The sequence below is a fragment of the Hyperoodon ampullatus genome (assembly GCF_949752795.1).
Source record: "Hyperoodon ampullatus genome assembly, chromosome: 9".
NCBI lineage: Eukaryota > Metazoa > Chordata > Mammalia > Artiodactyla > Ziphiidae > Hyperoodon > Hyperoodon ampullatus.
The window spans coordinates 34,653,845-34,673,261 of NC_136922.1; the positions used below are offsets into that span (position 1 = coordinate 34,653,845).

Here is a 19,417-nt window from a genome sequence, read left to right on the forward strand (position 1 = left end):
TCTAACTAACGTGCCCAAAAACAAATCCTGTCTTTTCCCTGCAAAATCTGCTCTGCCATAGCCCTCCCCATATCAGTAAAGGGAAACTCTATTCTTCCAGCAGCCCAGACCAAAAACGTCAACGTCGTCTTAACTTCTCTCTCCTCTGACTGATCACAGCAAATCCTCTTGGCTCTGCCTTCAAAATACATCCAGCATACGACTGTTTTTTATCACTACCGTCTGGACCCAAGCCATCTTCACTTGGATTACAGACTCATCTCCTAACGGTCTCCTTGTCTACCATCTCCTGGCCCCCCTGTAGTTTACACTCAACAGGGAAAGCTTTTGAGCAGAGAGTCTCCAGCTGCTATTTTCCCTCAGAGTAAAACCCAAAGTTCTCAAAATGGCCCCTTGATCCAGTGTGATGTGCTCTTAAGCCCTTTCAAACTTCATCACCCACTATTATTCCCCCTGGAAATTCTGCTTCAGGCATGTTGGCTCTCTAACTGACCCTTAGACAAGCGACCCATACTCCTACTGTAAAGCTTGTGTACTTTGATACCTGGAACATCCTTCTTCCATTTCCCACCTAGCTCATTCCCTTTCAGTTCTCTGCAGAAATGCTACCTTAGTAAAGAGGCCTTTCTAACTACCTCATACACAAGGTCCACCCCACCTGCCACTGCTTCTCTATCCCACCATCTCTGCTTTATTTTTCACCATTGCTCATGTGACCGAGTGAAGATACTACTATATATTTGTTATTTTCTCTTTCTATCTTCCCTAACTAGGATGTAAGATCCAAGAGGCAAGAGACTTTTTTGTTTCTCTGCCTTCTGTTCTTTGTTCTTGTTGTTTTATTTCTTGTCTTCTCTTACACTGATAACCCTGGAATAGCGCCTATCACTGTTGTAAAAACTCAAGTACTTGTTATAAGGAGAGTAACTACTGTTGCCACCCTCAGGAGATGGCTGAAAGGGTTACAGGAGATGAGGTAAACAAGACGGATGGCACATAGAGGCATTCAGCAAAACAGGAGATAACTATGACCAAGGTAAGGAGACCATCTCTAGCCTTTCTGTTTCATCAAAAGATCTCACATTCCTATCTCTTCCCTCAGAAATGAGCACAGCGAGGGCCACAGAAATTACAGACAAGTAACACAAATTCCTCCATTTTCAATGCTTAACAAAACCATACCTAAAGTTCTTTTGGGCCCAGAAAAAGAGCCCTCCATTATTAGGTTACCTATTTTTGCTCTTTTCTAAACTAAGTGAAAGGATCTGCTATAAATTTCGAAGCCTTGAAAGCAAGTACCTCAACCAAGTTGTGTATCTTGCAGCCATCTTCCTGGATTAGCTTGTATTTCTTCGTAAACAAATCACCCTTGTCCTCCCAAGTCAAGGCGGTCTCCCGCCTGTGTTCTCTCCCGGGAAGGAGCGTGCACTCTACCCAAGCCCGCATCGTCTGCTGAATCACTCTGACGTTGTTCTGTGCATGCTCCACTCTGCGCTCCAACTCTGAGGTAGTTGTCTTCATCCTCTCGATGTCCCCCCAGCAGTCATCCTGCCATGTCAGCGATGTGGCGGCTGCCTGCAGTTCCTCATCCACAGCCCTCAGCTCTTCCTCAACCAGGGGGTATTCAACTTCCAGAAGAGTCTGTTTCAGCTTATTATATCCTTGCACAAGAAGTTCAAGATTTCCAATGGACTGATTCAAAAGAAAACCCCAAGACAAAAAGGGCCACACGTGTTAAAGCTACTTTCTCTTGGAGGCATGGAAGTATCTTAGGTCTACATGTTAATAATTAAAATTCAAACTGTTTCTATTCAAAATGCACCCTAATATCTGAAAACACAGACCTTTAAAAGAGTGTTTCTTTTTTTGAAGATGGCTAAGGCTGAATCCGGTATGTCTGATTTCTTCAACATCAAAAGGTATTTAACTTCTCTTAATACGGCCACTAGCTATTAAAAGGAAAGCAAGGATTATTCACATGATTTAAGAATATCATTCTTTTTTCACTGTTGTGGCCTCTCCTGTTGCGGAGCACAGGCTCCGGATGCGCAGGCTCAGCGGCCATGGCTCACAGGCCCAGCCGCTCCGCGGAATGTGGGATCTTCCTGGACCGGGGCACGAACCCGTGTCCCCTGCATCAGCAGGCAGACTCTCAACCACTGCACCACCAGGGAAGCCCAAGAATATCATTCTATTTTTAAAATCAAACGCTTAAAATTTCATCCAATGATTACAATATTTTCAAACTGTCAAAGCAAACGGGCTTTTGTTTTTTATGCTTTTTAAAAGCAACAATCATACATTCCATATGATGCAGAAGTATAAATAATAAAGGTAGAAATCATTGGCTATGGCCCACTATCAGAGAAAGAATTCAAGCAAAAAAAGAGCAACATATACATGCCAAGATCTGAAATGGGAGGCCATAAGCCGACCTTGGTCTTCTCCAAACACCACTAGCTCTAATATAATGCTTGTTTTGAAAACACAACATGATTATATATGAGGGAGGATTGTGAACATGCCGCAAGTTTTGTCTTTGCTTATCTGCAGTTTCATCAGCAATAAACGGCTAGGTAAATGCTAAAAACTGCACCCAGCTGAACAAAAAGGCTTAGGAATATGCAAAATGCTCATATGCACACACCACAAACATCCACCAGGTACCTCCACTCATAGGTGTGTGATGAGCCAGCCCACCCAACTTCTGGTGGCACAACTTTCTGTCTGGTTTCAAATGACCTTCCTTCCACCACCTCACAGTAATGCACAAGTCATAACGCACTTCCCTGAGCAAACTTCAGGTCTTTGTCAAGGGAAAGTACTATATTCATTGGAGCATTTATATATTACTTGACCATTTAAAATGTATAAAACTATGCTACTGTTCTTCCTAAGTTCCTTTTTCTGTTTTTCTGTTTTTATTGTTATTTTTTAATTGGAGTATAGTTGCTGTATATTATGTAAGTTATATGTGTACAATATAGTGATTCACAATTTTTAAAGGTTATACTCCATTTATAGTTATTATAAAACAATTGCTATATTCCCCGTGTTGTACAATAATATATCCTTATAGCTTATTTTATACCTAATAGTTTGCTCCTCTTAATCCCCTACCCGTATGTTGCCCCACCCCTTCCCTCCCCCCAGGAGTAACCACTAGTCTGTTTTCTATATCTGTGAGTCTGCTTCTTCTGTTATATTCACTAGTTTGTTGTATTTTTTAGATTCCACATATAAGTGATATCATACAGTATTTGTCTTTCTGTCTGAGTTATCTATTTTTTTAAACGTATCACTGACAAAGTTTTTGAGTACTGCACCCTAACCCCCATTTTCCCCGTCAGCAATGTACTTTTTATTGTGCAGTCTTTCATAGTGCTGTGAATTTTAGGAATGCATATGTCGTGTTGTAGCAAAACTGACTGTAGCCCTAAATCACAGTTTCTGAGGAAAAGACCACATAACATGCTTTAGAAGGTAAACCAGTTGACTTCCCTAGGCTGTCACTCCATAGGTTCACTAGTACAATATATTTGGTATGTTTATAATCCCTTCAGGTAGAATTGTAGGGATTATCCCTAAAACATCTCAGGAATTCAGTTCCTATAAATTGGTTTTATGAAATCAGAAGGTAAAGCAAACCCTCAGTCCTCCAGGTCACATATTTATGTACCTGTGCTGAGGTTAATAAGAAAAATTAAGTGATGCAATTCTTTGTAATATTTCAGGGAAAGAGAACAGAATTTGAGTACAGACTGTGACTATTAAACTCAGTGAGGCTAACTTTCACCTCCTAGGCATACAGCTGGACTGCCATGAGACAGGGCAAGAAAACCTAAGCCAGAAAACATCTGATCAAAGACTAATGATTCTGTTCAATTGAGTTAATATTTATTAAATGTTACCAAGTGCCAGACACTATGTTAGACACACAAAACACAAAGATGAAATCCAATGGACCCTACTCTCAAGTAACTCATTATCCAGTAAAGTGGGAGTGGCAAATAAATCATTACAAGACAAAACAAGGAAGAATAATTAATATAGAATTTGGTAAGCAAATCCCTAAAACAAAGACCTATTAGAGGTTGTTTTCAGTTATAGTCCTCGTAGCACTGACATTTTCCCAAAATAATATACAAATGAATGGAGGTATGAGGAATATTCTTATAATAAAAAGGGCATCTATGAAACATACTAAAAAATATCAAACCCCTACCTTTGGGTCAAAGTTGACATTGAGAAGACCACTTACGGCACTGAATTTAACCAAGGGTTGATTCAAATTGAATTCACAGATTTCATCCACATTACTTTTCCATTCATTATAGATACGATTTTCAAACTGGTCTAGCAAAGCTGTCATCTCAATATACTTCTGATAAACCAAGGCATCATCAGGACTTTCCAAGAATCTGTAGGAATATGTTTTTTATTTTTTACTTTTCTATACATTAGATAGATCTCAGCTTAGCTACTTTACAGTAATATAAGATAGAAATAAGAAAGTACACTATAAAAATCAGGAAGAAAATCAATAAAGGTCAAATAATGCTTCTACATAGTCTGTGCCTTAAAAGATATAGTTATGAAATAAATGGAACTTCAAACATTTTACTAAACTCAAACAGCAACAAGTTATCAATTCCTATAAAGAAAAGAGAAAGATACAAAAGTCTGCAAAATAACAGGAGTGCTAGCTATTGGAGAAAGGAAAAACAATAACAAAAAGCTATCAACATATTGTGGGTGAAATGGAAAAGTGAAAAAAGACCTAAAAACATGGAAATACATGAAGTTCTAAGTCCTATTAAACATACTCCCAAACCATGGGGACAAATCCCTCTCAATGAGCCCAAGCAATGACAAGAGTTAAGTAAGGCAGTGACTCTTTAAGTGCTAAAATGAACAGCTCACTACCCTATATAAAAATCGCCTGTGTCGGAGGGATAATGTTACCACGAAAGAAGCCTAACTACTTACAGATAACGGAGAGATGCAAAGTTTGACCAAAACATTTGAAGTCGGTCCACGACCTCTTTAGCCCATTTGATATTTCCTGAGGTAAACGGCATATTCTTGTTAAGGACTACATTTCCTTGTTCAATCTGCAAATTGATATTGTGGTGAAGAGGATGAAAGGGAACATTTAATCAGGGTACACTCCAACCTTGTAGGCAATTGTTAATTTTGGAACATTTTCAGTACAAATATAAAGAACATACGTGCAAAGTAACCTGATTAGTAGAAGAGTTACTATCCTAAAGCAGGTTCTTCATATCTATAAGGAAATCAATTACATAAAAGCATAAAAATTTTAGGGCCTGTATCTCCTCTTCAGGTATCATTCAGTGGAGCTCTACTTGACACCCTGACCCACAATATGATACTGTGGGTGTGTCAGACTTTATCCCCCCACTCACCTGTTGCACGTGTTCATTATACAATTGCTTACACATATCCAACTCTGCACTGAACATGTGCACAAGTGTGCTGTAGCGTGGGCTGAAAATTTCCATGACAACTTGTTTCTCAAGGAAATTCCCAAATACAGTCAAAAGCTATAAAAATCAAAGTGAAAGAAAGGTTAACCACTGTGGGTTTTTAATACAAATACTAGATTCACTATTTCCTCCATTAAACTTCCTACATGACTAGATACAAAGCAAAAATCTAGATCCCTGCAAGTATCCTGCAATGTCTTCAGATTGAAAACACTTTAGCATCTCACTAAAATTTCTATGCATCCAATAAAGCAAATTCTAAATGTAAAGCAGTTTCCCTTCCTCAGCAGAAAATGAGGAGTCAGAAGCGAACCACTGTCTGTTAGAAATCCCTGATCACAGCCGACACCCCTACTTCCTGTTGGACACCAGGAAACATTGTAGAAGATGCTTTGCAGATTTAAGAACAGAAGCAAGATTGTGTACTTCTTATTTGCTCTTCCCTCCTACACATATACTCTTTAGAATAAGGAAAGCCATATCAAGGACCTCTAGGTCACACATTAATAATTATACTGTTATCCTGTGATAAACCATAATGGAAAAGAATATGAAAAAGAATGTATAACTGAATCACTTTGCTGTACAGCAGAAATTAACACAACACTGTAAATCAACTGCACTTCAATAAATTTTTTTTAAAAAACATACAATTTGGGCTTCCCTGGTGGCCCAGTGGTTGAGAGTCCGCCTGCCGATGCAGGGGACACGGGTTCGTGCCCCGGTCCAGGAAGATCCCACATGCCGCGGAGCGTCTAGGCCCGTGAGCCATAGCTGCTGAGCCTGCGCGTCCGGAGCCTGTGCTCCGCAATGGGAGAGGCCACAGCAGTGAGAGGCCCGCGTACCACAAAAAAAAAAAACATACAATTTGAGGAGAAAGAGGAAAGCTATAAAATTCCCAACTGTTAAAAAAAAAAAAGAAATCATCTTCATATTTGCTAAGTGTAATCTGCTGTATGTCCTCTAGACTTAGAATTTTTGTTAAGTAACATCTTATGGAAAAATCCAAACGAATTTTTTGGCCAACCCAATAAATCAACTATGCTTCAACTATACTTTTATTTTATAAAATAAATTTTAAGAAAATAGTTACACTGGAAGCATCAGTCACAGTGACCATCCTGCCCATGGCCGCCCGTGTTTTGTACCACAGGACCCAGCTACCCCCAACACAGCAGCTGGGGCAGCAGTGGCGACCTGTTCCAAGGACAAGCACTCCACAGGCTGACAGTTCCTTCAGTGTCAAAGTACTGGTTGAAACCAATGCCTTGAGATAATTGGAGTCTTTCTCAGAAAAAGAATGAGGGCATGGCAGGCTGAACCTATGCCGGTAAAATTTACGAGTGAAAAGAACCTACAGTTGAAGCTTGACAAAATGAGCTTGAAATGCGTGGGTCCACTTTTACACAAAACTTTCTCAATAAATACACTGGTAAATTTTTTGGAGAATTGCGACAATGTGAAAATTGTTCTCAGACGAGACAAACCACACTACCAAGAAATATCAAAAAATTTAAGAAAAGGTATGTCATGAGTGCATGAAATATATGTAGATACTAGTCTATCCCTACATAGATATAAGGTGTTATTTAAAATCAAATTAATAATGTGTTAGTTTTCTTACTGTTTTATAACTTTGCTTTCAAAACATTACACTACCATACAGTATGCCTTTCTCTCATAATTGGAGAAACTGAATATCAGCCTATCATCACAGGTGGTTTTTTTAATAATGTTTCCAATATTATATTAGAGTATGACTGTAAAACTCTATGCCATAAAAATTATATAATGATTCATTCATTAGTGTATAGGCTAGGCTCCCATGAAACAATCCTATTGATTACACTAGGTTACCATAAAGCAATCATACTGCTGCTATTTTATCAATGCATGAATCATTACACCTGTAAATAAATATGAATTTCTTTTTCACATTATCTTTTCATTTCTTTATGTCTAGTGTTAGTAATACATATAAGATCTACAGTGTTTTGTATTATGCAAGGCAATATTGATGTAGGCACTGATGATTCATCTTGTAAACAGATGACATAAACTCATGGTATCGATAGAGTACAGTCTTGTAAAGATGTTTTCTCTTCCTTATGATTTTCTTAATAACATTTTCTTTTCTCTAGCTGACTTTATCCTAAGAATACATTATATAATACATATACAAAATATGTATTAATCGAACACTCATTATTGGTAGGGCTTCCGGTCAACAGCAGGCTACTGTTAAGTTCTGGGGGAGCCAAAAGTTAAACAGGGTCAATGCCCCTAACCCCTGCATTGTTCAAGGGTCAACTGTACTAACGAGCTGAGGAAGCCAGTGAGTAAGGGGACAGAAAAAAGCAGACACGTGAACTAAAACAGAATCACATGACCAGTAAGGAGAAGTATGTAGGTCCAGAACTCCCTCAGCTCCGTCATCTCAAACTAACCTTGACCCCCTGGTTTCCACAAAGCTGAGCTGTCTGGTGAGCCAAACCTTGGATTTCTATTTGCCTCCTGTCTTGTCTTCTGCCCCACGGGGATTCTTCTGTGCATCAGTGTGAGACAGCTTTCTTTGCAAGCAAAATAATGTAATAAACATACATATTTTTGTACAAGCAACGTTTATAGAATGCTGACTAGGTGCCAGGCACTATATTTTAAGGGTGTTAAAAATCCTGTTGTTATCACATGCTCCAGGTAGGGAAAGTGAGTTATGGGAAGGGGATAACTTGTCCAAATTTTCACAGCTAGTGCAGAGTTGGCATTTGACATGGACACTGGGCAGTCTGGCACCAGAGCCTCTGCTGCCTTGTGTAGGAACTCATCAGAAAAGGTGCATTTAAAATTGCTATTTTGTTATTTACTTACTCTATGTGGGCTTCAGAAAATGTTAGCTATTTGGTCTGTTATATAGATATTTTCTCTGAAATAAAAGGAGATAGCTTCTCAAAATAACTAAATATCATCAAGGTGACAGAAAACCATATACTAAGGTTTGTGCCTTGTTAGTGATGTGACATGGCAAAAGAAAGAGCTTTGCTCTTCCTCTTAGAAAACTAATGGGTGTTCCCCCAAATTTGTTTTTATTAAAAAACAGCATCATTGTAAATAATTTGTAAACATTTCCAAAAACTATACTTACTAAAAAAATCAACACAAGGAAAAAATTATACAAACTGAAATGTAAATCTAACCATATCTTAAGAGGCCAGTTTAGACAAACACACACTGGCTTTTCTTCTGGTAATATCAATTATACCTACTGTAGAACTGTTGGTGGGAATGTAAACTGGTGCAGCCACTATGGAGAGCAGTATGGAGGTTCCTTAAAAAACTAAAAATAGAATTACCATGTGATCCAACAATCCCATTCCTGGCATATATATCCAGAGAAAACTTTAACGCAAAAAGACACATGCACCCCAATATTCATAGTAGCACTATTTACAATAGCCAAGACATGGAAGCAACCTAAATGCCCATCGACAGATGAATGGATAAAGAAGATATGGTATATATATATATATACGATGAAATATTATTCAGCCATAAAAAAATGAAATAATGCCATTTGCAGCAACATGGATGGACCTAGAGATCATCATATTAAGTAAGCCAGACAAAGACAAGAATCATATGATATCACTTACATGTGGAATCTAAAAAATGATACCAATGAACTTATTTACAAAACAAAAAGAGACTCACAGACATAGAAAACAAACTTATGGTTACCAAAGGGCAGAGGGATTGGGAAGGGATAAATAGGGGTTTGGGATTAACATATACACATTAGTATATATAAAATAGATAACCAACAATGACCTACTGTATAGCACAGGGAACTATACTCAATATCTTGTAATAATCTATAAGAGAAAAGACTCTGAAAAAGAATATGTATATGTATATATGTGTGTGTGTATATATACACACACATATATAACTGAATCACTTTGCTGACCACCTGAAACAAATCAACTATACTTCAAAAAAAATTACTGTAGAAACTAAGTATTTAAAATCTACTTAGTTAGCTGCTACCTAGCAAAATGCAAAGTATTAACTTTCTTCTTACAACCACTGTTTTGTTAACTTTGGACTTGATGTTAACATTCTGAAGTAAACATTGCCTCATAGATTTCACAAAGAAGTGTACTCCAACTACATTAGGGAAACACATTTATTTCACAACATTCTCTTTCAAGCCTTGTCATATCAACCGCAACTGGAACAATACCAGAAGCTTTCCAGCCACATCTCATTTTGACCACCTGATACACTTAGTGGGACTTAAGTCCAAGTGTAAAATAGGAAAGACAGAGAGAAAACATTCTTTGGGGAGGCTGTAAAGCCAGAAAGTAGTAGTAAACGGAGTCTTAAACTTTTATGCACTATACATTACCTTAATTTTTCAACATCACAGATACATAAAAATTACCCTCCAGGATGAGAATAAATGTCATTTGAACTTCCGGTTTCCTTGTCACATTGGAACTAAGAGTTTTTTTATGGAGAGTACAGACATTGTCCTTCATATCAACCTCAAAAGATTCAAGATTGATTCCCAATACATGCTTCCTTCCTAAATATCCCACTGGAGATCTGTAAGGTTTACCTTGATTTTCTTCTACTTCTCAGTTTCATTATATAATATTTATATTTTTCCTAGGTTTGTCTTTTTCAAAGATTTTTTTAATTTGTTGCCACTTAAACCATATATACTTCATAATTTTCTAGTTTTCTATTATTTCATCTAAAGACTTTTCTAGACACTTGTACATACTTCAGTCTCCCTTCATGTAGAGAAACTGTAAATTTTAGAAAGCCATCCATCAGCATTTTGTTTTAATTTTTATTGAGTGCCAACCCTGTAGGGTCTGAGCCACAGCTTTATACTGTTTGGTTCCAGGGCCCTTCCTGCTCATGCCTTTGCCAAGAGCAGGTACTGAATCGTGGTCTTCAGAGAACAGTCTGCAAGCATTCATTCCCTGGGACACAACAGTAACTGGTCAGAGTTCATCATCCTCTACCTATGGTAGAAATCATTTTCTCCCCTAAATACACAACCCTGTAATTTTATTCTTCTGCCACGACTCTTGCTGCAGTTATCTTCATCTGTGTGTCATTTCAGGACTCTGACAACCAGTCAGCCCTCCTAATGTCACAGTTATTAAGTGCCTGCTTTATACAATGCATTGCAGAAGGTGATCTAGATATAACAAAAACTCTAAGATGATGTCCCACCCCTGGAGAGCTTATAAGGGCACCATCTCATGTTATATTTTGCAGCAGACAAGGTACAAATATGTGGAAAGTTAAAGAAACAAAATACAGGACAAAAAAGAGATTAAATTGTTTAGAAAAAATAACTGGCCATGTACTAAAATAGAATCCATATGAATGGTTGTGAAAAGGGGAAGGAGAGAGGTTTGAATTAGAAAAGGTAGGAGCCTCTGTAACCTCTGTAACTGAGATTTCATTCTACATTCTTTCTTGCAGTTATTTCTAAAAGCATGAAAGGAGGTCCAGTTACAGAGAATACAATAGACTACTACGTAGCCACTAAAAATAATATTGTTGAATTCTGTTACAAAAGAAAAATTTTTATGATTCATTGCTTCCTGAAAGGGTTACAAAAAGATTACAAGGATCAGAATATGTCATTTTTTGCAAAGAGAAATATGTATGCCTATCTAGTCAAAGAAAAGGAATGGCAGTAATAAATACAAGAGTAATTTCTGAGAGATGGGATGACAGGTGGTGTTATTTTATAACAACAGGCTATATATTTCAGCTGGCAGCATCTCAGTTTCATCCAAGGGCTCTTAAGAGAGAACTATTTGAGCCTCGTGACTTCTGTTAAAACGCTTGATGAGAGTAGAAGACACTAGCCACTTAACCACCATGTGACCCATTTATTTGAATTTTAAGATCAAAATCAAAACAAGTATCTCCGACAAAGTCTGTGCCTGTTATATTGTTTTGCACTGCCATCTTCAATGAATTGTGTCTGTGATTCTCTAGCTGTGTTTCTGCTGACACTGAGGCCTCATTCCTCTTTGGGGATGTCATCTAAGTTTACGCTTGACTTGCAATTCTCTTCTTTGACAAGCAAGTTTCACAAGGTGCCCCGATTACCCACATTACAAGCTTTCTACTTGGGAGGACTCTCAGGATGCTTTTCTTTTCTGCAACTATTCATACATCTATACTGTATTTCATCAATTCTATGACAAACATTCTTTCATGTTTTAACACCTCTGAAACTAGACTATGTTATATAATCAACAGCATAATTTTTTGGCAGCATATTCTTTTGTTGATAAACACTGGTGTGTCTGATAATCAACGGTGTCTTATGCCTGATGAAAAACAGTGTATAAATTGCTATTTATTTCAGTCAGATTAATAAAGTGGGCAGATGAACCCAACCTACGTAAACAGTGGCAAAGAAAAGAAATTCTTGAGTTAACAGAGAGTTTTCACTTTTCACCGTAGCTTAATTTTGAATTGATAGTTCACAGGCCATACCAAACTTGCTCTAAAGGTAATGAAAGTTGAAACAATGAATTCAAGCAAAGATCAATAGTCAAGTGTCCTAAAACTGACTTTGTCCAAAGTAAACTTCATTATTCATTTGTGCATTATTCAAAGTTTATAATTCAGTGAGCTTCATATGAAGAGAATGTGACTAGTTAATAGTTTACCTGGATGAGAAAGGAATGTATTCCCTCTTTTCATCCAATAGTCTTATTCACTAGTAAAACATTTTTTCCTGATAACTTCTTCAGAACTAACCTTAAATGCAGCTTCCAGACCATTGCAGTTAAAGAAAGCTTCACAAAGAATTGTCCCGAGCCTTCTGTCAAAATCCAAAGTTTTGGACTTAAACACAACGTAATCACTTTCAAATTCCTATAAAATTCAAAATAAAATATTAGTTTACAGGAAAGAATCCAACAGTGAAAATATCAACCACAAAAGTGTGACACCTCTCTCTCTGTGAATGAATTTATTTTTTGTAGCAGGATTCCAGGAAAGACAAAGAAAGAGCTGTATCTGACTAATTATTCAAGTGGCAGCCTTATAGGAGCACTGAACATTTAGCACTGTCAGCTCACATTTCCACAATCCTTTTCACTGGCTCAGACCCCAACATTAGTACTTTGGCCTATCACTCTATCCTTCTCCATACTATTTTGATTATAAATGAAAAAGCAAAGCTTTTCAGAAAAGAAAAAGGAAAAAAAATAACCCGTCTTATTATAACTTTAGTCCATCTATAAGTTTAAACAGGAAGTTTTTTATTTTGTTTTTCACGGAGCAGAAACCCTGCCAGGAAACACTATTTCTTAAAGTGAGAACTAAAATCCACAGGTCTGTCTGTAAGAAAGCATCATTAGTGATACAGACAAAACATAATACTCTTCCTATTTTCCCAGTTTCTTATTAATATGCAGTTAACAACCCCCAGTTTTCTCCTAATACATAAACACCCACTCCCATAATTACAAAGAATGAAACAGTGAAAGAATAACCATGATCTGCACAGCATTACAATTCAGTCTTCCGTGGAGTCCCAGAAATTCAGAAACACTTCAGGCTTCCCAGTCAAACCGCCCCAGGAGTGCGTGCCACACGCTTAACATAAAGAAGTCCTTTGTTACCACCATAACCTGAGCCTCCTCTTATTAATGATAATAATGACAGCTAACATTTATTCAATTCTATTCTAAACGCTCTACATTATTAACTCAATTCTAACCACACGATGTAGGTAATATTTTTCCATTCTGTAGGCAACAAAGTAAACTCAAAGAAGTTTAATGCCCACAATCTTACCCCTACTTAATGGCAGGGCCAGAATTTAAAGCCAGGTAACCTGGCTCCAAAGTCCACACTCCAAGCACGATTCTGGATGTTTGTATGAAGGAATGCACCTTATGCTGAATTGAACACACACTATAAAACAGTGTAACGGCAAAGTTCTAGAGCACTATGTGTCATATACAACAATGTCATATTTAGCATCGAGACGAAGTCTCCACTTTTGAAGTAGGGCCAAACAGTCTCTTCATTCAAGGCTCACTGACTTTTTTTGTTGTTGTTGTTGTTCGGTACGCAGGCCTCTCACTGTTGTGGCCTCTCCCGTTGTGGAGCACAGGCTCCGGACACACAGGCTCAGCAGCCATGGCTCACAGGCCCAGCCGCTCTGCGGCATGTGGGATCTTCCCGGACGGGGGCATGAACCCATGTCCCCTGCATCGGCAGGCGGACTCTCAACCACTGCACCACCAGGGAAGCCCGGCTCACTGACTTTTAAAAGTAAACACAAATGCCCAACAAGTTGTAAACAAGCCTAACTTACTCTTGTCAGTATGGCAACAAAGAACATACCACTTAAGATCCTCAAAGATTATTTGAACAATCAGCAAATAAGATCTCAGGGAGGGAACAAACGTTCATTTCCATAAGTGATATCTCTCCTCTTTTTTGTCACTCAACCTGAATTCAGAACTGTTGACAGAACTTCTCCCCTAGGAAGTCCCACAGATAATTCAAATTTACTTTATACAAATCGGAACTCATCATCCTCTCTATAAAGCCACTCCTCATTCTGTAAACCCTAATAGAAACTTTGACAATCTCTTTCACTTCTTCCTCTCTCGGTCAACTGCTGTCAATCTTTCCTCCTAACTACCTATTCTTCATTAGTCCAGGCATCATCCTCCAGATCACCATTACCATTTAGCTGGATTTCTGTTAACCATTTTCTAACTACTCTCTTTGCCTTCAATCTCATCTCTCCCATCATTCTCCTAACTGCAATCTAAATAAGCTTTCTAAAATAGAAATCTTATGTCACTCTCATACTCAAAATCCACCATTATCTCAATTCAGAATCCTAATTTCTTAGGGTAAAGTCTAAAAGTCTTAACCTCATCTATAAGCCCTTTGTGATCTGGACCCTACTTACTGCGCCCAACTATTCCAGTACCTCTCCCCCTTTCATACACTAGGGTCTAGCCACACCTGCCTTATCATACTCATTCTCTGTGTGTAATACAATTTTCTGCTCATCACTTTCTTTTCACCTACTCCTCACCTGCTTCATTTCTATTTTTTTTTTTCCAGTTCCATTTATCTTTCAAGTATTGTCTCAGTTTCCCTTTCACCTCCTCTGGAAAGGGGCCCTTCACAAATGATCCCATAGTACTCTGTACTTTCCATACCCTAGCACTAAGCACGCTGTATAATTGCCAACCTGGATTCACCCCCTGGATTTTAAACTATGAGTACAGTAGCCATGTTTCTTTTCACAGTGACAGTGCCAATATTTAATGAGGTTCCCAGCACAGAGCTGTTTCTCAATACTTACTGAAGATTAAACAATATGCTGGTATTACTAAAAAACATTTTTTCTATATTGTAAAAACTCCAAAATTGCCCTTATTAGTGACATGGGAAATTTTGAAGTTTTAGCTAGAGAAATGCCATGGTCTGATTTAGCTCCTAAAAGGCAATCAAGTTGCTGTGTGAAGAAAAGACCCTGATGGAGCCAAGACAGGGGCTGAAGAAGAGTTTTAGGAGCAAATGCAATAACCCGGGTCAAAGATGAGATCCGGGTATATTTTCAGGGTTTATCTGATAGAACCTGATGTTTATCATAAGAAAAGAGTAAGATCATGGATGACTCTAAGGTTTTGTACTAAGTAGTACATTATATGGACCATTTAATGAGTTGGAGAAGACAAGGAAGAACAGGTATGGGGAGAGGTAAAGCAGGGGTTCAGTTTTGCATGTTGGTGACATCTATTAAGTATCTAAGTGGATGGAGATGTTGAGTAGGCAGCCGAATATATGCTATGTGTTTGGGATTTAGGAAGGTCCTTTCCATTATGTAAAATATCCTTTAGGCTTTTGGTAGATACTCTTTATCAATTTGAGGAAGGTCCCCTCTATTCCTATTTCTAAGAGTTTTTATCATGAATGGATGTTGAATTCAGTCGAAAATTTAATGCATCGAAGTTTTTAAATTACTAAACTATCACAAAGGAGGCAAGAATATACAATGGAGAAAAGACAGTCTCTTCAATAAGTTGTGCTAGAAAAACTGGACAGCTACACGTAAAAGAATGAAATTAGAACACTCCCTAACGCCATATACAAAAATAAACTCAAAATGGATTAAAGACCTAAATGTAAGGCTAGAAACGTAAAACTCTTAGAGTAAAACACAGGCAGAACACTCTATGACATAAATCACAGCAGTATCTTTCTGGATCTACATCCTAGAGTAATGAAAATAAAAACAAAAATAAACCAATGCGACCTAACTAAACTTAAAAGTTTTTGCACAGCAAACAAAACCATAAACAAAACGAAAAGACAACCCACAAAACAGGAGAAAACATTTGCAAGCTACTGACAAGGGATTAATCTCCAAACTATACAAACAGCTCATACACCTCAATATCAAAAAACCCCTAACAACCCAATTAAAAAATGGGCAGAAGATCTAAACAGACATTTCTCCAAAGAAAACATGCAGATGGCCAAAAAAGCACATGAAAAGATGCTCAATGTCACTAATTATTAGAGAAATGCAAATCAAAACTGCAATGAGGTATCACCTCACACAGGTCAGAATGGCCATCATCAAAAATCTACAAATAATAAATGCTGGAAAGGGTGTGGAGAAAAGGGAAAACACTCCTACACTGTTGGCGGGAATGTAAATTGGTACAACCATTATGGAGAACAGTAGGGAGGTTCCTTACAAAACTAAAAATTGAGCTACATATGATCCAGCAATCCCAACTCCTGGGAATATATCCAGAGAAAACCACAATTCAAAAAGACACATGCAGGGCTTCCCTGGTGGCGCAGTGGTTGAGGGTCCGCCTGCCGATGCAGGGGACGCGGGTTCGTGCCCCGGTCTGGGAGGATCCCGCGTGCCGCGGAGCGGCTGGGCCCGTGAGCCATGGCTGCTGGGCCTGCGCGTCCGGAGCCTGTGCTCCGCAACGGGAGAGGCCGCAGCAGTGAGAAGCCCACGTAATGCAAAAAAAAAAAAAAAAAAAAAAGACACATGCACCCCAATGTTCATTGCAGCACTACTTACAATGGCCAAGACATGGAAGCAACCTAAATGCCCATTGACAGAGGAATGGATAAAGAAGATGTGGTACATATATACAGTGGAATATTACTCAGCCATAAAAAATAATGAAATAACGCCATTTGCAGCAATATGGATGGACGTGGATATCATCACACTAAGTCAGACAGAGAAAGACAAATATCATATGGTATCATTTATATATGGAATCTAACAAAAAAATGATACAGATGGGGAACTCCCTGGCAGTCCAGTGGTTAGGACTCTGTGCTTCCACTGCAGAGGGCACAGGTTTGATCCCTGGTCAAGGAACTAAGATCTTGCATACTGTGCAGTGTGGCCAAAAAAAATATACAAATGAACTTATTTACAGATCAGAAACAGACTCACAGATTTTGAAATCAAACTTGTGGTTACCAAAGGTGAAACGTGGAGGGAAGTGATAAATTAGGAGATTGGGATTGACATATACATGCTACTATGTGTAAAACAGGTAACTAATAGGAACCCACTGTATAGCACAGGGAACTCTACTCAATACTGCGTAATAACCTATATGGGAAAAGAATCTGAAAAAGGATGGATATAAATATGTATAACTGATTCATTTTGCTGTATACCTGAAATACAACGTTGTAAATCAACTATATTCCAATAAAAAATTTTAAAAATTTTAATGCATCGATGAACACAATTATGATATTTTTCTTCTTACACCTGTTAATATTGGGATTACACTGATATTCAAATACTGAACCAGCCTTGCATCCCTAGAACAAACCCCCTATGGACATGGTATAGAATTCTTTTTGTATACTGTGGAATTCTATTTGCTAATAATTTAAGGATTTTGTACCTATGTTTATGATATTACTTTATTACATTATATATACATCAGTGTCTAATGTTGCCATCTATCATCAGTTCAAGTAAAGTATAAAATCTTACCTCCCACAACCAATGAGTCAAGGAAGAAATCATCTAGGAAATTAAAAATACATTGAGACAAATGGGGAAAAAACCCAACATACTCAAACTTAGGGAATGCATCAGAAGCAGTGTGAAGAGAGAAAATTTATCACTGTAAACACATACATTAAAAAAGGATCTCAAATGAATAACCTAATTTTATACCTTATAGGAGTTGAAAAAGAGCAAACTAATCCCAAAGCTAGCAGAAGGAAGAAAAATAAATCAAGATTGGAATAGAGATAAAGGAAGTAAACAACAGAAAAATAGAGAAAATCAACAAAACCAAAAGTTTGCTCTTTGAAAAAAAAAATGAAATTGACATTTAGCTAGATTGACTAATGAAAAAAGAAAGAAACTCAAATTACTAAAATGAATGCTGGGTAATTCAGAAATAAAAAGGATTATAAAAATATGCTATGAACAAGTGTACACCAAACTCTATAACACAGATGAAATGAACAAACAGAAACACACAACCTACCAAGACTGAATCGTGAAGGAAAGAAAAACTGAATAAGCCTATTAACTAGTAAGGAGATTTAATCAGTAATCAAAAACACTTCAACAATAACAAAAAAGCCTAGGACCAGACAGCTTACTGATGAATACCACCAAACATTTAAAGACTAATACCAATCCTTCTCAAACCCTTCCAAAAAAAAATTGAAGATATAACGCTTCCTAACTCATCCTGTCAAGTAAATATTGCCCTGACACCAAAGCCAAATAAAGACATTACAAGAAAACTACAGACTGGTATTCCTTATAAATAATAATACAAACACTCTCAACAAAAAGTAGCAAACAGAATCCAGCAGCATACTAAAAGGATCACACACCATGACCAAGTGGCTTTATTCCCAGAATGCAAGGATGGCAAATAAAAATCAATGTCAGTAGACCACATTAATAGAATGAAGGGAAAAGACCACATGATCATCTCAACTGATGTAAAAAAAAAAAAAAACAATTCAACACCCTTTAATGATAAAAACACTCAATAAACTAGAAATGGAAGGAAACTTCCTTAACATGATAAAGGCCATCTATGAAGAACCCACAGCTAATATCATACTCCGTGATGAAAGACTAAAAGATTTCCCCCTATGATCAGGAACAAGGCAAGGATGTTCCACTTCCACCACTTCTATTCAACACTAGCTAGGGAAACACTAGCTAGAGCAATTAGGTGAGAAAAAGAAATAAAAGGCATCCAAACTGAAAAGGAATAAGTAAAATTATCTCTGTTAATACATGACATGATTTTATACTTAGAAAACTCTAAAGATTCTGCACCAAAAACAAAAAACAAAACAAAACCACTATTAGAGGTAATTCAGCAAAGTTGCAGGATGCAAAAATCAGTTGCACTTCTATACGTTAGTTATGAGCAACAAAGTTGGATCCTTACAAGATATACAAAAATTAACTCAATATTTATCAAAGACCTAAATGTAAAAGCTAAAAGTATAAAACTCTTAGGAGAAAATACTGGAGAAAATCTTCATGACATTGGATTTAGCAATCATTTCTTGGATATGACACTGAAAGCATAGGCAACAAAGGATAAATTTGACTTCATCAAAATTAATAACTTTTGTGCATCAAAGGACACTACCATGGGTCTGAAAAACAACCCATGGAATGGAAGAAAGTATTTTCAAATCATACATCTGATCAGGGGTTAATGTCCAGAATATAAGAACTCCTACAACCCAACAACAAAGGAATCCAATTCAAAAATGAGCAAAAGACTTGAATAGACATTTCTCCAAAGGCATAAAAATGCCCAATGAACACATGAAAAGATGAC

The 19,417-nt window shown here is 37.5% G+C and overlaps 1 protein-coding gene across 1 annotated transcript in view; it reads right to left on the reverse strand.

The window, feature by feature from the left end:
- Positions 1–19,417, reverse strand: part of DNAH11 (dynein axonemal heavy chain 11) — a gene marked incomplete at its 5' end in the record, with an annotated part of 313,916 nt that overhangs the window by 258,330 nt on the left and 36,169 nt on the right. The window contains 6 exons of the mRNA XM_079711490.1: positions 1,300–1,692; positions 1,845–1,949; positions 4,226–4,421; positions 4,990–5,114; positions 5,430–5,567; positions 12,312–12,428. Of these exons, the coding sequence (XP_079567616.1) occupies positions 1,300–1,692; positions 1,845–1,949; positions 4,226–4,421; positions 4,990–5,114; positions 5,430–5,567; positions 12,312–12,428 (1,074 nt within the window). The remainder of the gene's footprint in view (positions 1–1,299; positions 1,693–1,844; positions 1,950–4,225; positions 4,422–4,989; positions 5,115–5,429; positions 5,568–12,311; positions 12,429–19,417) is intronic.